This window comes from Aedes albopictus, chromosome 2, assembly GCF_035046485.1.
Source record: "Aedes albopictus strain Foshan chromosome 2, AalbF5, whole genome shotgun sequence".
NCBI classification, from domain to species: Eukaryota; Metazoa; Arthropoda; class Insecta; order Diptera; family Culicidae; genus Aedes; species Aedes albopictus.
The window spans coordinates 353,665,544-353,684,640 of NC_085137.1; the positions used below are offsets into that span (position 1 = coordinate 353,665,544).

Sequence of the window (19,097 nt, forward strand, 5' to 3'; positions counted from 1 at the left end):
ATTAATAACTGCAGAGGTGCTCAAAATTAAAGCGAGGCAGGCCAAGTCCCAGTGAGGATGTAGAGCCATCAAGAAAAAGAAGAAGATCTGCGATACATCCTGAGAGAATCTCTTATGGCGATTCTAGGCAGGATAAATTCTGGTAAAAATCCTATGAAAATGTCTTTGGGCGATTTTCAGACGGAGCTCCATAAAAATCCCACGAAAGACAGTGGGAGTAATACCGGAAAACCCTATGGAAGCAGTTCTGGCAAGAAATTCTGTAGGATCCCCATGAAAAACTCTAGGATAAAACGGTTAGAATTCAGGAATCCTGGAACATTATCATGGAAGAATCCCGGAAGGACTTCTCGAAAAAAAAATGCTGATGGCCATTCGGAGGAATCTCCGGGAGAAATTCCGAAAAAGAATCCAAGAAGATACCAAGAAAATGCCCGAAGGAGTCTTGTGAGAAATCCGGGGAGACTTTTCAAGAGATGTTTCTAGCTCCAGAAGCAAACCCTGAAAGAATTTCCGGAAAAATCCTTGCAGTCGAATTTGCGATTGTACGACATTTCCCCGAAAACCAGTTCCCCGAATGAAGTTTCCCCGAAAGTTATTTCCCCGAAAAACGATTCCCCGAACGAACCGTTTCCCCGAATTTACCGTTTCCCCGAAATATTTATAATACTACTTTTAGTACTGGTTTCTAATCATTTTCTTGATTAATTCCATTGTCTGAACTAGTCATTGAAACGAAGTAGCGGAAAGTTAGCCTGAGTACAAAGTGTGACGATGTGTAGTCTTTAGAAAGATATCAAGATCATGGAAACATTCACATCTAATTGATATTGTGCATTTCCTCTTACCATGAATTCTTCGAGTTAGGTATAATGTTCTTCATGATGCTTCAATGAGGTTTGCTTTTTTTTGAATATTGATCGTTCTTTTCTGTTGTACTGATTGAAAATGACATGGCACTCGACTAAGACCACGCTCATCATAATTTTCCCTTCTTTTATTCATAGGCTGTTCTTTCTATTTATTTTTGAATTTTCAATCGATGAAAACGCCCTTTAAACGCATAATACTTTTAAAACGAGTCATCGTGATTATGGTAGTAATCGGCTAAAGTTCATTGTCATTGTAAAACACATGATCCAGATGACTTCAACTTTAAGTCTTAAAGTATTCTTGCTAGCGAAGGAAGTCAATGAGCACAATTTTAATGTGTATTAACAGGCTTTAAAACAAAAGTCAATGTAATTCAATTTGTTTGACAAACAGATTTGAAGCTAAGCACTCTTCAGTTTTTTTGTAAATCAATGGATTAACCATGACCGAAGTAGAATTTAGAATTGACATTTCTACAGAACATACTAGTAGTTAGACCGCCGGCAATATTTTGAAAGAACTGTATATGATGAAAGAAGGGAGAATCTTTGATGAAGATTTCTACTATAACGCCTATAGATACCTACTAGAACAGTCGGTCACAAAAAAAATAAATATAGCAGCAGTCAAATAACTGATGATTGATTGAGCAGTTCTACTTGAAAGAACAGCCTATGTTTGAAAGAAGGAAAATTTTATTAAATGAAAGGTAATTAATTTAGCCGAAAAGACGCTGCTGGATCTTTAGGCAGAAGTATGTCAGGCCGAAGTACGTTAGGCTGCAATCATTAGGCCGAAAGTATCATTATGCCAGACGAGCATCATTACAACTGAGTTGAAAGCCAAGAAAATACTCAGTTTGATCATATATAACCCAATACTCAAAAGAACAGCCGACTTCTCAAAGAAGGGTAATCTGTCATAGGACAGTCAGTGGTTTGATAAATTACTACCGGCAATAAGCTATGCAATATTACAACTAAAAACCACTACGTGTTATAAAAAGAGGCGAAATTTTCAGATGGAATGTGATCACATCCCAAGTAACATTGTTTAGTCAAATACACTAGAAGAGGTTCTTAGAACCAAAATAAAGCCAAAATAATAGATAGAAAGATTTATGGCGGTTTTCAAAACCTCTACAGGACTAATTGCCTATCAACATGTTACTTGGGTTGATCATCAGTACTTCAGTAACAGTATAACATCAATATCAAGAAATCATCTATGTGAGAAAAGGGAAAAGAATAAAGAAATATTGTAAAATCATGGAAGTATATCCCAGTATCCATAGAATTCCCTAGATTCGAGGAATGTAAAACACTCAAGGGACTCAAACATCTTCTAGGCCTTCGAAAACAAATTTCAACATTGTTTATGAAGAAAATTAGGCGCTGTCCATAAACTACGTAGACTTTTTTTCGGACATTTCAGACCCCCCCTCCCCCCTCGTAGACTTTTGTTCATACAAAATTTTAGAAATTTGTATGGAGCGTAGACTTTGGCCAGACCCCCCCCCCCGTCCCCCCCTAAGAGTCTACGTAGTTTATGGACAGGCCCTTAAGAAGACGGCCTACTGACCCATTCTACCCTATGAACTTTAGCTTTGCAACCCATTCGGCTTAACGTACTTCGGTCTGACGTACTTTGGCTAAGCGTACTTCGTCCTAAAGACCGGATGCCCCTAGTTGTGCATTGGGTCAATGTTAAATGGCATATGTAATAATCCTTTCGGGGAAACGGTATATTCGGGGAAACATTTTTCGGGGAAATGGTACATTCGGGGAAAAAACTTTCGGGGATACTTCATTCGGGGAACTGGTTTTCGGGGAAATGTCGTACAATCGAATTTGCAGATGGACACACTAACACTACATTTCAGTAACAAATTTTGAAAACGACGTATAATCAAATGGTGTAGCATTTATTACTGATTTCAAAGATAGTGCTACTTTTCCCCGAATGTCGTTTCCCCGAACGCCGATTCCCTAAATACCGTTTCCCCGAATGACCCGTTTCCCCGAAAGTCAGTTCCCCGAATGACCCGTTTCCCCGAAAGTCAGTTCCCCGAATGACCCGTTTCCCCGAAAAATACATTCTTCGAAATGATCACTTACCGCAAAATGTTTGTGATCATGAGGCCTAGATTGTTAACCGACTAAATAATCGACCATAATTTTAACCGACATAAGTTGACAATTCTTTAGGTTCAATTTGGTTCTAGAAAGAACTGGCAGCAATGGAAAGAAGGAGTCATAACACCATTATTATTTATTAAAAAAGTAGTGTTTCAGCAGGTCTGAGGAGCAATAGATTTTGAAGAACCGCCTACACGCAGCAAAATACCTAACACATATTAGAACCAAATTTAAAGAGACTTCATTTCTAAGTCACGGGGTTTGTTGAATAAAAAAAATATTTCTTTGTTTTCAATATTGGAAAATGCATATCGCCAATAATGAGCAAGATGATTCAGTTTTACCCTCAGCTTTTAAAGAGTAGATCTGGCCGTGTACGACAGCTCACTATCAGTGAAGCATATAATGACAGTACCTGTGTTCGAATCTTGCAAGTTTTTTTTTTATTTCGTTATCACTTTTAAACAAAAATATTTTGTTTTAAAATCTAAGTTTATGCATATTTGTTTCTAAAAAATATTGTCGTTGAATTTACAAAATTGCTTAGTTTCAAAGCAATAATGTTATAGCAGATTCAAAGTTGAAAAGTACTTGAAAATAAAATCAATGTCGCAAAGGCTGATTTTAGAAACAATGAAATAAATGCTTTGAAACTAATACCAAATGTATTTGATTCAAAGCAAAATAGTATTTAGCCGTGGTTCAATGATTTATTTACTTTGATTCAAAGCACTTTATTTTTGAGTTCAATATATTTTTTTCTGCGTGTATAAAATAAAGAAGCGTGTGATTCGGGGAAATGGGTCATTCGGGGAAACGACATTCGGGGAACCGGCGTTCGGGAAAACGACATTCGGGGAAAAGTAGCACAAGCCATTTCAAAAACTGGTTTTATTCTTATCTATAATGTTATAAACTATGTAAACTCTACTTCTGTGTGAAAGTAGAAAAGTTCACTACTTTCAAAAGAACATCATCAGCGTTTAAAATATTAATTAAAAAAATAAGTAGGGTGCGGGCACCGGTTTTGGCCAGTCTAAGAGAAATAATTTTTATAAAAATACATAGCAAATATGAAAACTAGGTACCAATGTGTCAAATGAAAGGTTTGAATCTATATTTTGCAGGAATAATGAAAAATTCAAGCTAATATTTGATTATTGCTTTAAAAGTAGCACTGGCCAAAATAGAAGCATTGCCGCAATTTTGGCCATATTCTTAACTTTAGTTTCTTTTTTGGCCAATCACGTGTATTTCTTATGGGAGTGGCAAAATTAGAAGCACCTTGTCCAAAATTATGAGCTGATGTTTTTAAGGATTTTTTTTCAGTTTTCAATCCAAATGTATAGATTTCACAGCTGAAATCATCATACAGGTATACCTCGATTTAGTGGACATTTCAATTTTTGAAATGTCTATAAAATCGAATTTTACATAAAATCGAAGCAAAAATTTTTATTTCATTTTTATATTAATTTTGTTCCGAAATGTACCAAAACATATAAAAATTGCATGAAAATTTCGTTTTCGATAAAAGGCTCGGAGTTTTTGGCATTAGTAATTCTCGCTAATTAACGATAATCTACTATCTCGCTATTTTGTTACCATTGAAATATTTTATCTCCAATACTATGTATGGTTGATTCAAAAACCTATATTTTGAGCAATGGAATTTCCAAAGTAACCATATACAATATCTTTGTTGCATAAATGTCCCAAAAAAATTTAAAAAGTTCAGAAATTCATTTAGGAATTCCTATGAAAATGTCTCCGAGGATTTATTTACCCTGGAAGTTCTTTATGAATTGCTTCATAAATTCCTCCAGGGATCCCATCTGAAATTCCGTGAGGAGCTCCTTCGGAAATTTAGAGATTCGTGACAAGCACTTGATACAGCGTGGTTACTGGTTGTGCTGTATTTGCTGAACGATCCTTCTGTATGAGTAGTGTTGGTTTGAACCGCTATCTGCTCGGTCGCCTTTTGTTGCAATTCTGAGGTGTTAAATAAAATTAAGTGAACGATTTTCAACTTTATTACGACGGTCTCCGAATAAAACTTCCCACATCAAATCATCATGTTATAGAATATTTCAGAAAATCCTGCATGTGTTCCTTCAGAAGAGTCACAAAGACATATTTAACGAAATTTGGCAAGAATTGCTTAACCGATTCCTCCATGATTTTTCACAAATCATTTCAGAGATTGTTTGAGAAATTTGCCCATGAATTACTTCAGAAACTCCTTTAGTTATCTATATATAATGAGAGTTTTTGAGAATCGATTTGAAATTTCTCTAGGCATTTGTTTGGAGAATCTTTTGAAGGTTTCTTTAATAAATCTACATATCAACAGTTTCTTCAGAAAAGTTTTACTTTCTGTTTATGTTTGCGGAAACTTGTCCGAGTATTTGGTCAAAAAATCCTTTACAGATTTTTTAAAAAAATCTTCCTTGGATTCATCCGGATATTTAATTCAGTGATTTGATCAGTAATTCCTTCTATTCTATAAATTTCACAAATAATTCTTTCAAAGCATCTTTCATGATTTACTTCTGACATTCCTTCACTTTTTTATACAAAAAAAATATCCATGAATTTGAGCATAAATTCCTGGAGAAATTCTTACAAAAATGCGTTCAGAGATTCCTTCAGAAATTTCTTTAGACATTTAATTAGAAATTTCTCCAGAGATTCCTTTAATAAAACTTTCAGCGATGCCTTCTGAAACAATTCTTCAGAAAATGTTTCAAAACTTCACTTTAGAAATTTGAAGTGTGGTTACTTTGGAAATTCCTTAAAGGATTTCACCAATAATTCCTACAGCAACTTTCAATTTCTCCAGGAATTCCATTAGGGATTTTTTTCAGAAGTTTCTGAAAGAGTTTCGTTTGATTTGTTTTTTGTAGGATTTCTTCAGGATTTTTTTTTATCAAGACTTTTTAGATTTGTTTCTCTAATGAAACCAATTCGGAAACTCCTTTAAGCATTCTATCAAACGATCCCCCAAAAATTTATTCCAAAATTTTCTCCGAGGTTTCCTTTTAAAATTACTCCGGGGATTTTTTGAATCTGAATTTCTGTCAGAAAAACGTCCTGGAAAAAAGTGAAAAGTAAGATCTATTGGAGAATTTTCTGCAGTGATTCTGCAGTGAAACTACCCTGGAGGTTTCATAAATTTTTTGAGGGATTCTTTCGGAAAATCTCTCATGGCTTTTGCCATAAATTCGACTAAAAATTCTTCAAAATTATCTCCAGAGATTTTTTTACAAATTTCTCCAAGGATTACTTAAAAAAAAAATCCACAGATTTTCCAATAATTCTTTCATGGACCTTTGCTGAGATCCATCCCAGGATTCATTCAAAAAATCTTTTACGAGTTCCATGAAAAAAACTTCCAGGAATTCTTGAGGTGATTATTTGGTAACAGATAGTAGATTTACTTCAAAAAGTCATCCAGGAAATCCCAAAGAAATTCAGTAAAAAAAAATTTTCATACAATCTTCTAGGGATTCCTTTAGACTTTGAATGACATTTAGAAATTTCAAAATATCTTGCATAGATTGTTCCAGAAATTCATCTACGAATTTCTTCAGATTTCTTTAATAGAGATTCCTCCAGATTTTTCTCAAAGTATTCATCTAGAAAACCATCCATGAACTTTCTCAAAAATACTTCATGAACTTTTTCTTAGAATATGATTCACGAATACATTGATAATCAGAAACTCAAAACTCCTTCAAAATTTTCTCAGGAGCATTCTAAAGAACTATCTCCAAGGATTGCTTCAGGAGTTCTGCAAGAGATTATAAAGGAATAGATATTCCTTCAAGACATTCCTCTTCTAGAAATTGCTTAATAAATCCCCCAAGGATTACTTTAGAATTTTTTCTGCAGATTTTGCAGACTTCTTTGCAGATGATTGCTATGGAAAGGCTGGAAGATATTCTTGCCGAGATTTCTGCAGAAATTGACGCAGAGATTTCATCAGAAATTCCGCCGGGAGCATGTCTATGCATTTTTCTAGAAATTTCTCCAGGATTTCCTCCAAGCATTTCCCTATGGATTTCTCCAGGAATTCATTAAAAAATTGTTTAGGATATTTATATGGGAGTTCCTCCAAGATTTTTTTTTCAAAAATATCTCAAGAGGTTTTGTCAGGTATTCCGCCAGGAGTTATCCGGTATTCCTTACGGGATTTCTTCAGAAAATCCATCTATGGATTCTAAAAATATACCTTTCTTTTTCAGAAATTCTTTCAGGAGTTTGTTTAGAATTTTCTTAAGATTTTTTTTTTGCTTCTGAATTTTTTTCAGCGATACTTATAGAAATATCTTTAGAGACTTCTTTAATATTACTAGAATTACATCAGATATTTCGGCAGGGGTTTATTCAAAAATTGTTCCATGGATTCATTCAGAAATTGTTTCAGAAGTTCCTTCAGGAATTTCTCAAGCGGTTCCTTCAAAGATTCCTCCAGGAATTCTGAAAGGGAAGTACGAGATTAAGGTAAATATATAAAACTAAGTATGTCATGAGGTATGCTTTGCCGCTATTAGCCTGTGCACCAGTATGTGCTATCTTCCTCACTCCATCGTAATTTTTGAAAACGAGGACCTCAGTAAACGTCAAAACTCCTGAGGGAGAGAGCAAGACAGCATCAAAGGCTGCACAGGCTTAAATGGGCGCTTCACAAAACAATTTATTGATATGAAGTGCTCCGCGTGTCAAAAGGCTGAAGACCCCTGCATTATAAGTCATCATGATACAAACTACAAATTTCAAACTGATAGAATATTTAAAATTTTATTATTTAAAAATATGTGCATAAATTTAGTATGGGATTTTACGACTGGGAACTTGATGGAAAAGGGGGTACATGAAAAGCAACCCAGAAGAGCATTCTATATGCAAAAACTACAAAAACGATAGACGGTAGACACTAGTGAGTTTTTATCAATGTTTATATGTTAAATGTTAAATGTTCAATGTTAAATGTTAAATGATAAATGTTAAAATACATGTTTTCAGCGACCCTTGAAAAAGGCCAAATCCCTAGGCCGAAACGTCGGGAATGTAGATAAAAATCGTTCTTGAATCAAAGACTGAGAAAGCCATCCCCCTTTTCCTTCTATGTGCATAAAATCGAGGTAAAATGTACATAAAATCGAAGTACATAAAATCGAGGGTCTATATAATCGAGGGTCCACTAAATCGAGGTATACCTGTACTATATTAGGATCTACTAGTAAAAAATAAATTCATGCCGATTTAGATCGCAACAGACTGAATACCGCACTATGGCCAAAACTCCGGACTGGCTAAAACTGAAGCTTCTGTCCAAGATATGCTATAAAATGCCAAAAATATAATAATCAAGAACACTGGAATACCTACGCACCTGCGAAATCGTTTTCGACAACGTCCTCCACCAGGACACCGGGATCGCTACCGTCCTCCTGTGCCGTCTGTGTGCTAAAACTGGGATCATCTCCAAGAAAGTGCCGTTTTACCAGCCCACGCATCTTTTTATGGGTAACTCTGTACACATTTTGAAACATAATATAACAAACTGTCACCAGTCCCGTTTTGGAGGGTAGAAAGTAAGTGTAAGATTTTTTCCTTCTTGTCTGAAATTTAATATGAAGGGTAAAACGGATGATCTTTGATAGGGCAACAATAGTGGACGATAATACTTACCACAGCGCCTGGAATGTGTTGGACTTGGACATGACGGTACAGAAACCGCTGCTGGTTGATTGGGGTCAATTTGACGAAACGGGAGAATATTTTACTGCGCGCTTCGTCTGGGAATTTGCTGTAGCACTGCCTCTGACACGAACAAGCCGACGGAACGGCTTCGTCGACCTTTAGGTTAAGCCAACTTTTTCTGACTTTGGTTCGGTCATTATTCTCATAGCTGAGAAAATAGTCAGCCAGAAATGCGTCATCGAGTTCGGCTGGTGGTGGTTGATGTGATTTAGGTTGATTGTAATCATTCGATGGACCGTCGTCTTCATCATCACTTGAACTTTGAGTTTTTGTGACTTCCATTTCAGAACGTTGCTTAGGTTTTATGGTTTCAGTAGACTTTAGTGTGTTTCCTAATTTGGTACCACTTTGGCTTTCCTCGATCAGTTTAGAAGATCTCCGCTTTTTTCTGGGTGGAGATTCCGCCTCCGTCAGGGCTAATGGATCTAAAATTTTAAGTAAAAAAAACAAATAGGTAAAAGTATGTAATACATCAATAGGTAACGCAAGTTATTCTGTTAGTGATGAAACCACTCTGCTATCGAGCTGAAGCACAATTTGCATCAAATGAACAGCATCTGCTGCATTCATGGTTTTACAGAGTATTGGAAACAAGATTTAAAAGATAAGATGAAGATTAGATGCACGATGTAGGGTCTGGGATCATTTGGGGAGGAGCACCTATTTTGTGCACTTGCTGTAGTAGCTCAGACAGTTTTCAGCCAATGGGGCACGTTCGGTGTAGTACTAGATTGGTAGTAATGAGCTGAATTTTAGCATGGTGAGAAGGTCAGTTCTCTGTTTCTGCAATGAAATGGTACAAAAAGCGTGGGTATTATGATTCCTTACCTAATTTGATGCTGTTCGAGCAAAACTTTGGACAACTATGTTGTTCATATTGCAAGAAATGGAGAAAATAACAACACTGTTGCCCAAAGTTTTGCTCAAACAGCATCAAATTAGGCAAGGAATCATAATACCCACGCTTTTTGCACCATTTCACTGCAGAAGCGGATAATTGACCTTCTCACCATACTAAAATTCAGCTCAATACTACAAATCCAGTACTTCACCGATCTGTCCTATTGACTTGATTTTTGGAAGACGATAAGATACGCACAGTATCTAGCCATGTACAAAATTTTATATCAATTGGTTTGAAATTGACTGAGTTATAGCAGCAAGTGCCCAAAATAGGTGCTTTTGCCCAAATGGTCCCTTACCATACCTTCATCGGATCTGCTGTGAAGCGCCGGAGCTAAATATTTCTCCTATTATACTTACCTATCAGTGTTGGATCGAATGCAAATTTGCTAATCACTCGCGATGTATTACCACCTTCCTGCGGATCCAGATCCGTTGCTTGCTCAGGTGTCTCTTCATTTCTGCTGTTCAAATCTCGAATTTTGTGATCATTTATCCGAAATGTGTTTAGGAACATTACTTTGCAAACCCTGGTTCGACCGGTTGTCGTTGGTATAAAATAAAGCTGACTGTAAGTGCGCCTCGATGAGTCCGTTTTGGCACGCTGGTAATAAAATGAACAATACATTAGCAAAATCAATTATCACTTCCATAGATCAATGACGAACCTTTTTCGGAATCTGTTCTGTATGATCCTGCAGGAATTGCACCTGTTTCGCAGGAGGCAACATGGCGTAACGACTGTAAATCTTCAGGCGCCAATCTTCCGTAAACCAATGCGTACACTGATAGACAACGCACGAACATGGTTCCAGCGGGGTGTTTTTCACCTTATTGGGAGTTTCAGTGTTGCTGCTACCGAGTTCATCCTGCATCGAATTAACTTCGTACTGCTGTTGGAAGTAGCGGTCTAAGAACACGTCGTCCAACAGTGGTTTGGGTTCGGCAGAAACATTGTCGCTCTTAACAATCGATGAAACGAGTTCGACGTCCGATTCATCATCAGATCCAACACGCGATTGGTTTTTGGTAGGATGATCATTCGAAATTGGATCTTGAGGGGAGTTCAGTTCAACATCGTCTACATCATGGCCTGTAATGAAGAATATGATTAACTTGGTAATAAAAATTCAGTTGCTCCAAAGCCAGACACAGTTGTTTTTCATCAATATTTAAAAAGCAGATATTATCTTCTAAAAACTCTATCTACGAAAATAAGTGCCATCACGAAACTCACTCGATTCTTGTTCTTCCAACGGAACGTTGCCAGCTTCTTGGATCGACGACCGGAATTTTCGCAGCCAACCATCGTAGGCACCGGTTTCTGCTTTGTGATTCAATACTCGAACTCTTTTATCGCTAAGGTCGAATGTGTTCGCAAACATCATCTTGCATACTCGCACTCTTCCCGAGTTGGAAGGCAAATAGTAGTTGCGAACAGATTTCTGCTGCTTTCCCTGCAATTACACATGGATACATAACAGGTTCGAAACATTAAGAAACAAAAGGAACTCACATGCTTCGGGCGATGCGCTGGAACGACTTCTATGTGACATATCAGGAATATGTTTTGACCTTCAGCAGACAGCTCCAGCAAATTGTTTAGCATTTTCTCTCGTGTATCTTCCATAAACTTTGCATAGCAAAATTTAAAACACATACAGGCATCTTTAACGTTCCGCGCTGGTTGTTGGTAACCGTTGTGGCGAAGGTACGGTAAGCCTCTCTCTTTGCAATATTTCCTTACCGCCCGGATTGATTTGTACGAGGTCTCACGTTCTAATAAAAAGTAAAATATGAATGCTTATTTCAACAAAAAGAACAATGCCAACAAACCGTTTTTATCGTTATCTGAATCTGGTTCAAACTTGCGAAAATATTCCCGGGCATACTCATCATCTAGTTCTTCCTGCACAACTTCGATGGGTTCCTGCTCGACTTCCTCATCCCGCTCAACCACGACGTCGTCATCGTAATCTCGATCGTCGTTCATCCACGGTTGGTCCAGGTCCTCCATGTCTAGATTGTTGGAAAAAGCTGCGATATTTTATATCACATATTTACCTCTAATAAAACTCACTTTCTGCCAATGGGCCTTTTCATTTGACGTCTTAAATCAGCTGATTGTTCGGGCGTTTGACAGTTCTTCTATGAAGATGACACGTTCTTGTTAGCAGCTGTTGTTCAAGCTTTGTAAACAAATGCATGCACGGATCTGTCACATGAAAAGGCCTATTTTTCCAATCAATTTGTGCAATAATTTAGACACTTTTTGAGATAAAACCAAAACTAATTCCAAAACTACTTGTTTTGCTTGTTCTACCTCAAACGCCGCACAGCTCTATCTGTTGTTTATTTCTGGAGCTCGATTTGAATAGGTCGTATGTGCTTTTGTCGATATAAAATTCGATCAGTTTATTTTAGTTATTGTAGCAATATGGGAGATATTTTGGAGACTTTTAATGATGCAACGGAAAGCCTGTTTTGTAAGGATTCTGCTGCATGTATCAACTTTGTTCAATTTTAATAGTTTTCGCTGTAATAAGCGAATCCAACTGATCGAATTTTTAATCGACAAAAGTACATACGACCTATTCAAATCGAGCTCCAGATTTTGTTTCGGTAATGTTGGGATGCTCATTGCTCAAACTACCATTGAAGAATTTTATCGATTAAATAAGGTGGATCCCCGGATAAAAAATTACCATTCATTACATGGTAAATATTATTAACATATCTGGAGCTCGATTTGAATAGGTCGTATGTACTTTTGTCGATTAAAAATTCGATCAGTTGGATTCGCTTATTACAGCGAAAACTATTAAAATTGAACAAAGTTGATACATGCAGCAGAATCCTTACAAAACAGGCTTTCCGTTGCATCATTAAAAGTCTCCAAAATATCTCCCATATTGCTACAATAACTAAAATAAACTGATCGAATTTTATATCGACAAAAGCACATACGACCTATTCAAATCGAGCTCCAGATATGACTGGTTTTGTGACGCCGGAGCTTTACGGTTTTCGGATGTAGAAAACATACACTGTAGAACTGTGGTCTAGAACTAACTTTATTACTAATGCTAAGCCTTATATATATGAATGAATGTACAATACATTCTACCTGATTTGACTCATTATCTTTTGGGTCCCTTTCTTATTATCTCTACTTTGTTATCGCCGCCACTATCGGTGCGTCACTATTTTCATTACAATTTATGGGTCTCTTTCTTGGTCCTTCGTAGAAGATTAGTTTATGACGTAATTGTCTTGGGTAGCAGAGAATTATCAACTATGCGCATATTGCAACTAACAATATGCCATGCGGTGCGCTGTATAACTTAAGGAAAATGACAACTTGAGTTTGAAATGCAAATTGATTGATTCGCGTTCGTTACATTCCGGACCCCGTAAATCTACTAGATTTACAATAATAATTGTCGATAAGCGATTTATTACTTATTATATGAAATGATATTAATATTGTCTTTTTACTTAGGACTAGACATTTGTGTTGAATTTTGGATACACATTTCCTCTATACAGGTTCATTTCTGTTGAACTCAAATTACTTTTCTGAGGAATACAAGAAGCTACATCAAGAAGCGAGTAACTTGTCATGTTTACCTCTGGGTTGGCACAATCAAATGCTATCAATCCTCTAGTTTCGAAAGCAAAGATTAATGTAAACATGTATACAAGCAACATAAACGATATGAAGTTACTAGGATTTTTTGTTCTTATGGTTTTATTCGAACGTAGATTGCACATTTCTTCATGATCATCTTGATTCGGGATTAAATCTGGTGAATCTAGTTTCTTCGGTTCTGAAAGTGGAATTGTGTCATGACTTCCTTGAAAGTTTTGAGTTTGTTGAAATAAATCATCATTTGTTTCTAAAGATGGCTTTGGCTTTTGAATTTTCCGAACATCTAAAATTGCCACTTTGACGGCTGGTCTTTCATAAATACCTTTAGATGTTTTAATTTCAGCAGATCTTACTTGTCCATCTTTAGCCATTAACTTTCTGATTTTCTTAAAAACGATGGTCCATTGAGCCATAATGATGCTCCCTTTTTAATTTTTGTACCTTCATCAGCAGGGTTTAATGATGATTTTATATATCTCCATTGATCCATTGAAGTTGTTTCTAAGATTTCAGCAACTCGATGAGCTACGAATTGCTTATACCGCCTATGCTGACTATTAATCCAGGCTAGGACAGTTTGACTGTCTGACCACATGACGCATTTTGAAATCGAAATTCTTAATTCTTTCTTTACGGTATTCAACAATCTTATCCCTAATATTGCTGCTTGCAACTCTAAACGTGGTATGGATAACATTTTATTCGGTGAAACTCTTGCCTTTGCTGACACTATATTCACATCAGTGCCATTTGCAGTAACACTTCTCAGATACACAACGGCAGCAAAAGCATTTTCCGAAGCATCTCCGAACATATGCAACTCATAAAACAATGCATTTTTCAAGGTCATACATCTTGGAATCTTAAAATGGGTGACAAGTTTAAGCATATCTATCCAAGAGTTCCAAAAATTTGATAAACTATCTGGTAACTGGCTATCCCAATCAGAAGATTCTTTATGCCATTTTTGTAAAAGAATTCTACCATGAATTGTGAAGTTCGAAATTAACCCTAAGGGATCGTAAATACTCATTACAAACGAGAGAGTTTCTCTCTTTGTAATCAACCTTGTGAATTCCAATCGATCAAGTTTTAATTGAAATTCGATCAAATCAGTTGTTGTATTCCAATAGATACCCAATACTTTATCAGTTGGTATTTCTTTATTCTCGAACCATTTTATTTCTGAAACATGAAGTCTTTCTGAAGGAATAACGTTGGCAAGCTGTTGCGAATTTGTAATAAAATTTCTTAGATGAAATCCAGCATACTGTTGAATATTTATAACACCCTGAACAACTTCAGATGCTTCTTTAATTTCATCAAAGCTATCCAAATAATCATCAACATAAAAGTTATTTTCAGAAGCCTCAGAAGCCTTTGGAAAATCATCCTTAAAAAGCTGTGCATTATAATTTTTCACTGCTTGAGCACAAGCAGGAGAACACGTTGATCCAAAAATCATTGATTCCATCACATATACGCTCGGATCCCTATCGGCCTCACATTGTCTCCAAAGGTATCTTTGTGCAGGCTGATCTTCCATAACAATTTTTATTTGCTGAAACATTTCTTGTATATCCCCTGTAACAGCGATTTTGAACTCTCTGAATCTTAGCAAAACACCGAACAAAGATTTTACTGTGTCAGGACCGGAAAGCAGTGCTGAGTTAAAAGATACTCCTTCTACTGCTGCAGCTGCATCAAAAACAATTCTTGATTTAGGTGGGACTTTGTTTTTATTTGTCACAATAAAATGAGGCAAATAATAGGTGTTTGGATGTTCCTGTAGTAGCTCACGTGGGCTAAGCTTACGGGCATAACCCTTTTTAACAAATCCTTCAAATGACTCAATTGCCCATTTTCTTAGCTCTGGTTTCCTAGCTAATGTCTTCTCCAATATTTCCAAACGTTTGAAAGCATTATTAAAACTTGGAGGGAAACTCATGCTTTCAGTTTTCCACAATAATCCTATTGAGTAATGTCCGTTTTCATATTTAATTGTATTTTTAATAATTGATTCAGCTCTTTCTACTTCTGCTGATTTTGGTAATTTATTAACGACGTTGACTCCAAAGTTTTCAGTAGAACAATAATTTTCAAAAATTGCTCTTAAATCTGTACTTTCATGCTCTCTAATGCAAAAAGAATATGAAGGCTCACCTCTATATACCTTACCGAAAATCAACCATCCTAGTTTGGTACGCGCTGCCATCGGCGAGTTCTCGTCACTTATCCTTCTGTCGGTCGTCAACAACAAATGAGCGTGCTCCATACCAATTAAAATCGTGGGCTTGGCGTTGACGTATCCCTGAACTGGAACATCAGCTAAATAAGTGAACTCCTTCTTCATGTGTTTAATATCCAATGTTTGCGTTGGAAGTTCAATGTCCTCGATGGTCCTGACATCCTTCATTGAATAAGTTTTTCCTCCATGTCCGCGTATCCACAGCTGTACTCTTCGGCTAGGTGATTCCTTTGAAACGTTCTGCGTCCAGGTTAATTCCAGTGGTTCTGACCGTCCATGGAGCCCAAGTTTATCCGCTACCGATTGATCCAAAAGGCTTAATGACGAGCCGGGATCAAGGAAAGCGAATGTTTCCAAAGAGAGGTTTCCATTCTGCAACGTTACTGGTACTATTTGATAATATACCGTTGATTTTCGACTTCCATGATGATTATTGTTAGTTTTGTCCTTCTCCAGATTTTGATTTTCCTTGGGTTTCTCGACGGCTGCTTTATGCAATAAACGATTGTGCATTCCTTTGCAACCGTCTATTTAGCATTCTCGCTTGCTTCTGCAAAACTTACTACCGTGTCCTTTGTTCAGGCAAGAAAAACACAGTTTCAATTGTTGAATTCGTTGTTGCCTTTGCTCAACATTGAGGTTTTTCAATATGTTGCACTTGAACGTTTGATGCTCATGCTTACAAATGTTGCACTGCATTTTTGAAGGATTGTTATGAATATTGATTCTGGGCTTTTGTTCCTTTCTTGTAGGTGGTGCTAATCTCCGTAATGTCGTTGCGTGAGTTTGCAGCCACTTATTCAAATCATGGAGAGTTGGCTGACTGACATTTCTTTGAAGCGCTTCTGTCCATGTTATCTGCATACTAAATGGTAGCTTTGATACTATGTCAGTAATTAACCGATAATCATGAAGGAATTCTGGCTTGGCCAATGTTTCCATTGTCACAACCAAATCGTCCAATGCGTTAGCAATATCGATAGTATGGAGTTTGGGTTGATTCAATGTTTTTATCAGCTCGTTCAATAATTGCTGATAAATAGCCTCCGGTCTCCCATAAATTTCTTCAAGCCGTTGCATTATTCTAGGAACATTAGCAGCCCCTATCATCAAATTTGACACGCTCTTGGCAGCTTGGCCATACAGAGCTTCTTCCAATCTTGATAAATTTTCGAGATTGGTAAATCTACCTTCGGCAGATGTGTCCTTAAAAATGCTTTTGAATTTCGGCCATTCACGAGCCTCTCCACTAAATTTTGGAAGCTTGATTAATGCTTGCCTCGTCGCATTTAAAGAACCTTCAGACTGACGTCTGTTTGCCACATCTTGTTGAATTTTCAGCGATTCATTTAGCTGGTTCGCTAAATCAAACTTCACTTTTACGTCCAATAATGTCGCTCGTTCGATTTCCAGATATTCGCATTTGGCGCAAAGGAATCGCTCTTCTTGTGACGGCGTATGCTTAAGGTGCACACAACTAAGGTGGAACCACCTATCACAATCGTCACAAGACACCATATTATCCTTGGTGTCAGCTTCCTTGCATAAACGGCAGTTTCCGTTCTTATTTTCCACGAATTGGAACATAGCTTTTGATTTTGCCATCGCAAATGTTCACTTTACTCTCACCTGGTTGTTTGCTGCTACTTTGCTTCTCTGTTTCCTTTTGCCGGATCTGCGCGTTCACTTCTGATGACAGCTTCTAAAGGTATTTCCAAACCTTTTTGTTAATTCACACACTGCAGTTTCACTATTTTCAAAAATGTCCAATGTCCTAGTTTCACTTGAATTACCACTCTGGGTTTTAATATTCAACACACAAGGTATTTTAGACACGATTCGTGAATATCTATTCACAACTTTCGAATGTTTGCCACTATTGGCTCAAGATTTGTAACAGTTAAATTTTGTGACAATGCACAACACTCAGACTGCACTCCTGGCGACAGTAAACCACGTTACAAAATCAATCACTGTAGCTATTTATTACGACAACTTTTTATATTGTCGGAGTCCTTTCCACTTATTCTAGTTGATCTCCGCGCGCCGGTATCACTGCACAATTTCAACACAACGTCGCGAGTACTTTCCTCTCTGGTAGTTCACCAAAATGTGACGCCGGAGCTTTACGGTTTTCGGATGTAGAAAACATACACTGTAGAACTGTGGTCTAGAACTAACTTTATTACTAATGCTAAGCCTTATATATATGAATGAATGTACAATACATTCTACCTGATTTGACTCATTATCTTTTGGGTCCCTTTCTTATTATCTCTACTTTGTTATCGCCGCCACTATCGGTGCGTCACTATTTTCATTACAATTTATGGGTCTCTTTCTTGGTCCTTCGTAGAAGATTAGTTTATGACGTAATTGTCTTGGGTAGCAGAGAATTATCAACTATGCGCATATTGCAACTAACAATATGCCATGCGGTGCGCTGTATAACTTAAGGAAAATGACAACTTGAGTTTGAAATGCAAATTGATTGATTCGCGTTCGTTACAGGTTTTATTGTTCACAATAAAACACATAGTAGATATATTGTTACTTTTTACAATAGAAATCAAGCCCATATAATTCGTACAATAAGTGAACATTAGCTTTATTAGTGACTAATTGATTCGATTGTTTTTCAATAGTTCTATAATAATTTAAAATTACTATAAGTAAAAATTAATTTAAGTTGTTTTTAAATAGTTGCAAAAGTGCCTGCAAAGTTCTCATGGACTTTTTATTAAAAAAGTGTTTATTTCTCAATTACACTTGAAAACAATTCGTAACATATAAGGCCGTTACAAATATTTATTTCACTTTTTGTCCCACCACTCTTTGACTGGTCGAGGGGGGGGATAAAAATGATAAAGCATTTAATTTGAAAAATATTAAAAACTCATCGGATTTGTTAAAGAATTTTGAGCAAGACCCGAAATTTTGATAAATATTTTTTTATCTGCCCCCTCAAAATGCAAAATCCAGCCAAAAATTTTTGAAGGGGGGGAGACAAAAAGTCAAAATAAAATTTGTATCAGCCTAAATAACAATAAATATTATTGTTGCTTGGAACATGTTTGTATAATCAAATACAAAATCACTTGACATATTTTTTTTGTTTTCGTTTCAAATTTGAGTACAGTAGATGTTTTGGTTATCGAATATTATTCGCTAAAACTTCAACGACTGACAGACGTCAAGCCGTGTTGGCAGAGGAAGGTCTCAATGAATAACTGAGGAAGTACTTATAGAAAACTAGCTGAAAAGCAGGTTTTAGCCAAGTGAGGACGTTACGACAAGAAAAAGATAAACAATGATTTTTCTAATGTTTTCCAATAAATTAAAGGAATCTATGTAGTAAATAGTAAACTACCATTGATAACAATACAAATACAATTTGTTTAATGGGGTCAATTGAACCGATGTTAAAATAAACATGCAATAATATTTGTTGTTATGTAAACAGATTTCGTCTTTTAAAAACTAAAGAATTCATATTTCTCGGTAACATTTTTCT

At 36.5% G+C, this 19,097-nt stretch overlaps 2 protein-coding genes across 3 annotated transcripts in view; both read right to left on the reverse strand.

Annotated features, from left to right (window-relative positions):
• The window catches only part of LOC115263253 (uncharacterized), a 52,183-nt gene extending 40,415 nt beyond the window's left edge, over positions 1-11,768 (reverse strand). For both annotated transcript variants that reach the window (XM_062852729.1, XM_062852728.1), the window contains exons 1-7: positions 11,520-11,768; positions 11,200-11,462; positions 10,921-11,140; positions 10,352-10,776; positions 10,044-10,287; positions 8,709-9,205; positions 8,410-8,638 (exon numbers count right to left, since the gene is read on the reverse strand). In XM_062852729.1, coding sequence (XP_062708713.1) covers positions 8,410-8,638; positions 8,709-9,205; positions 10,044-10,287; positions 10,352-10,776; positions 10,921-11,140; positions 11,200-11,462; positions 11,520-11,700 — 2,059 coding nt within the window. In that variant the 5' untranslated portion in view covers positions 11,701-11,768. The remainder of the gene's footprint in view (positions 1-8,409; positions 8,639-8,708; positions 9,206-10,043; positions 10,288-10,351; positions 10,777-10,920; positions 11,141-11,199; positions 11,463-11,519) is intronic.
• Positions 1-19,097, reverse strand: part of LOC109416657 (uncharacterized) — a 325,658-nt gene that overhangs the window by 76,893 nt on the left and 229,668 nt on the right. The window lies entirely within an intron of this gene.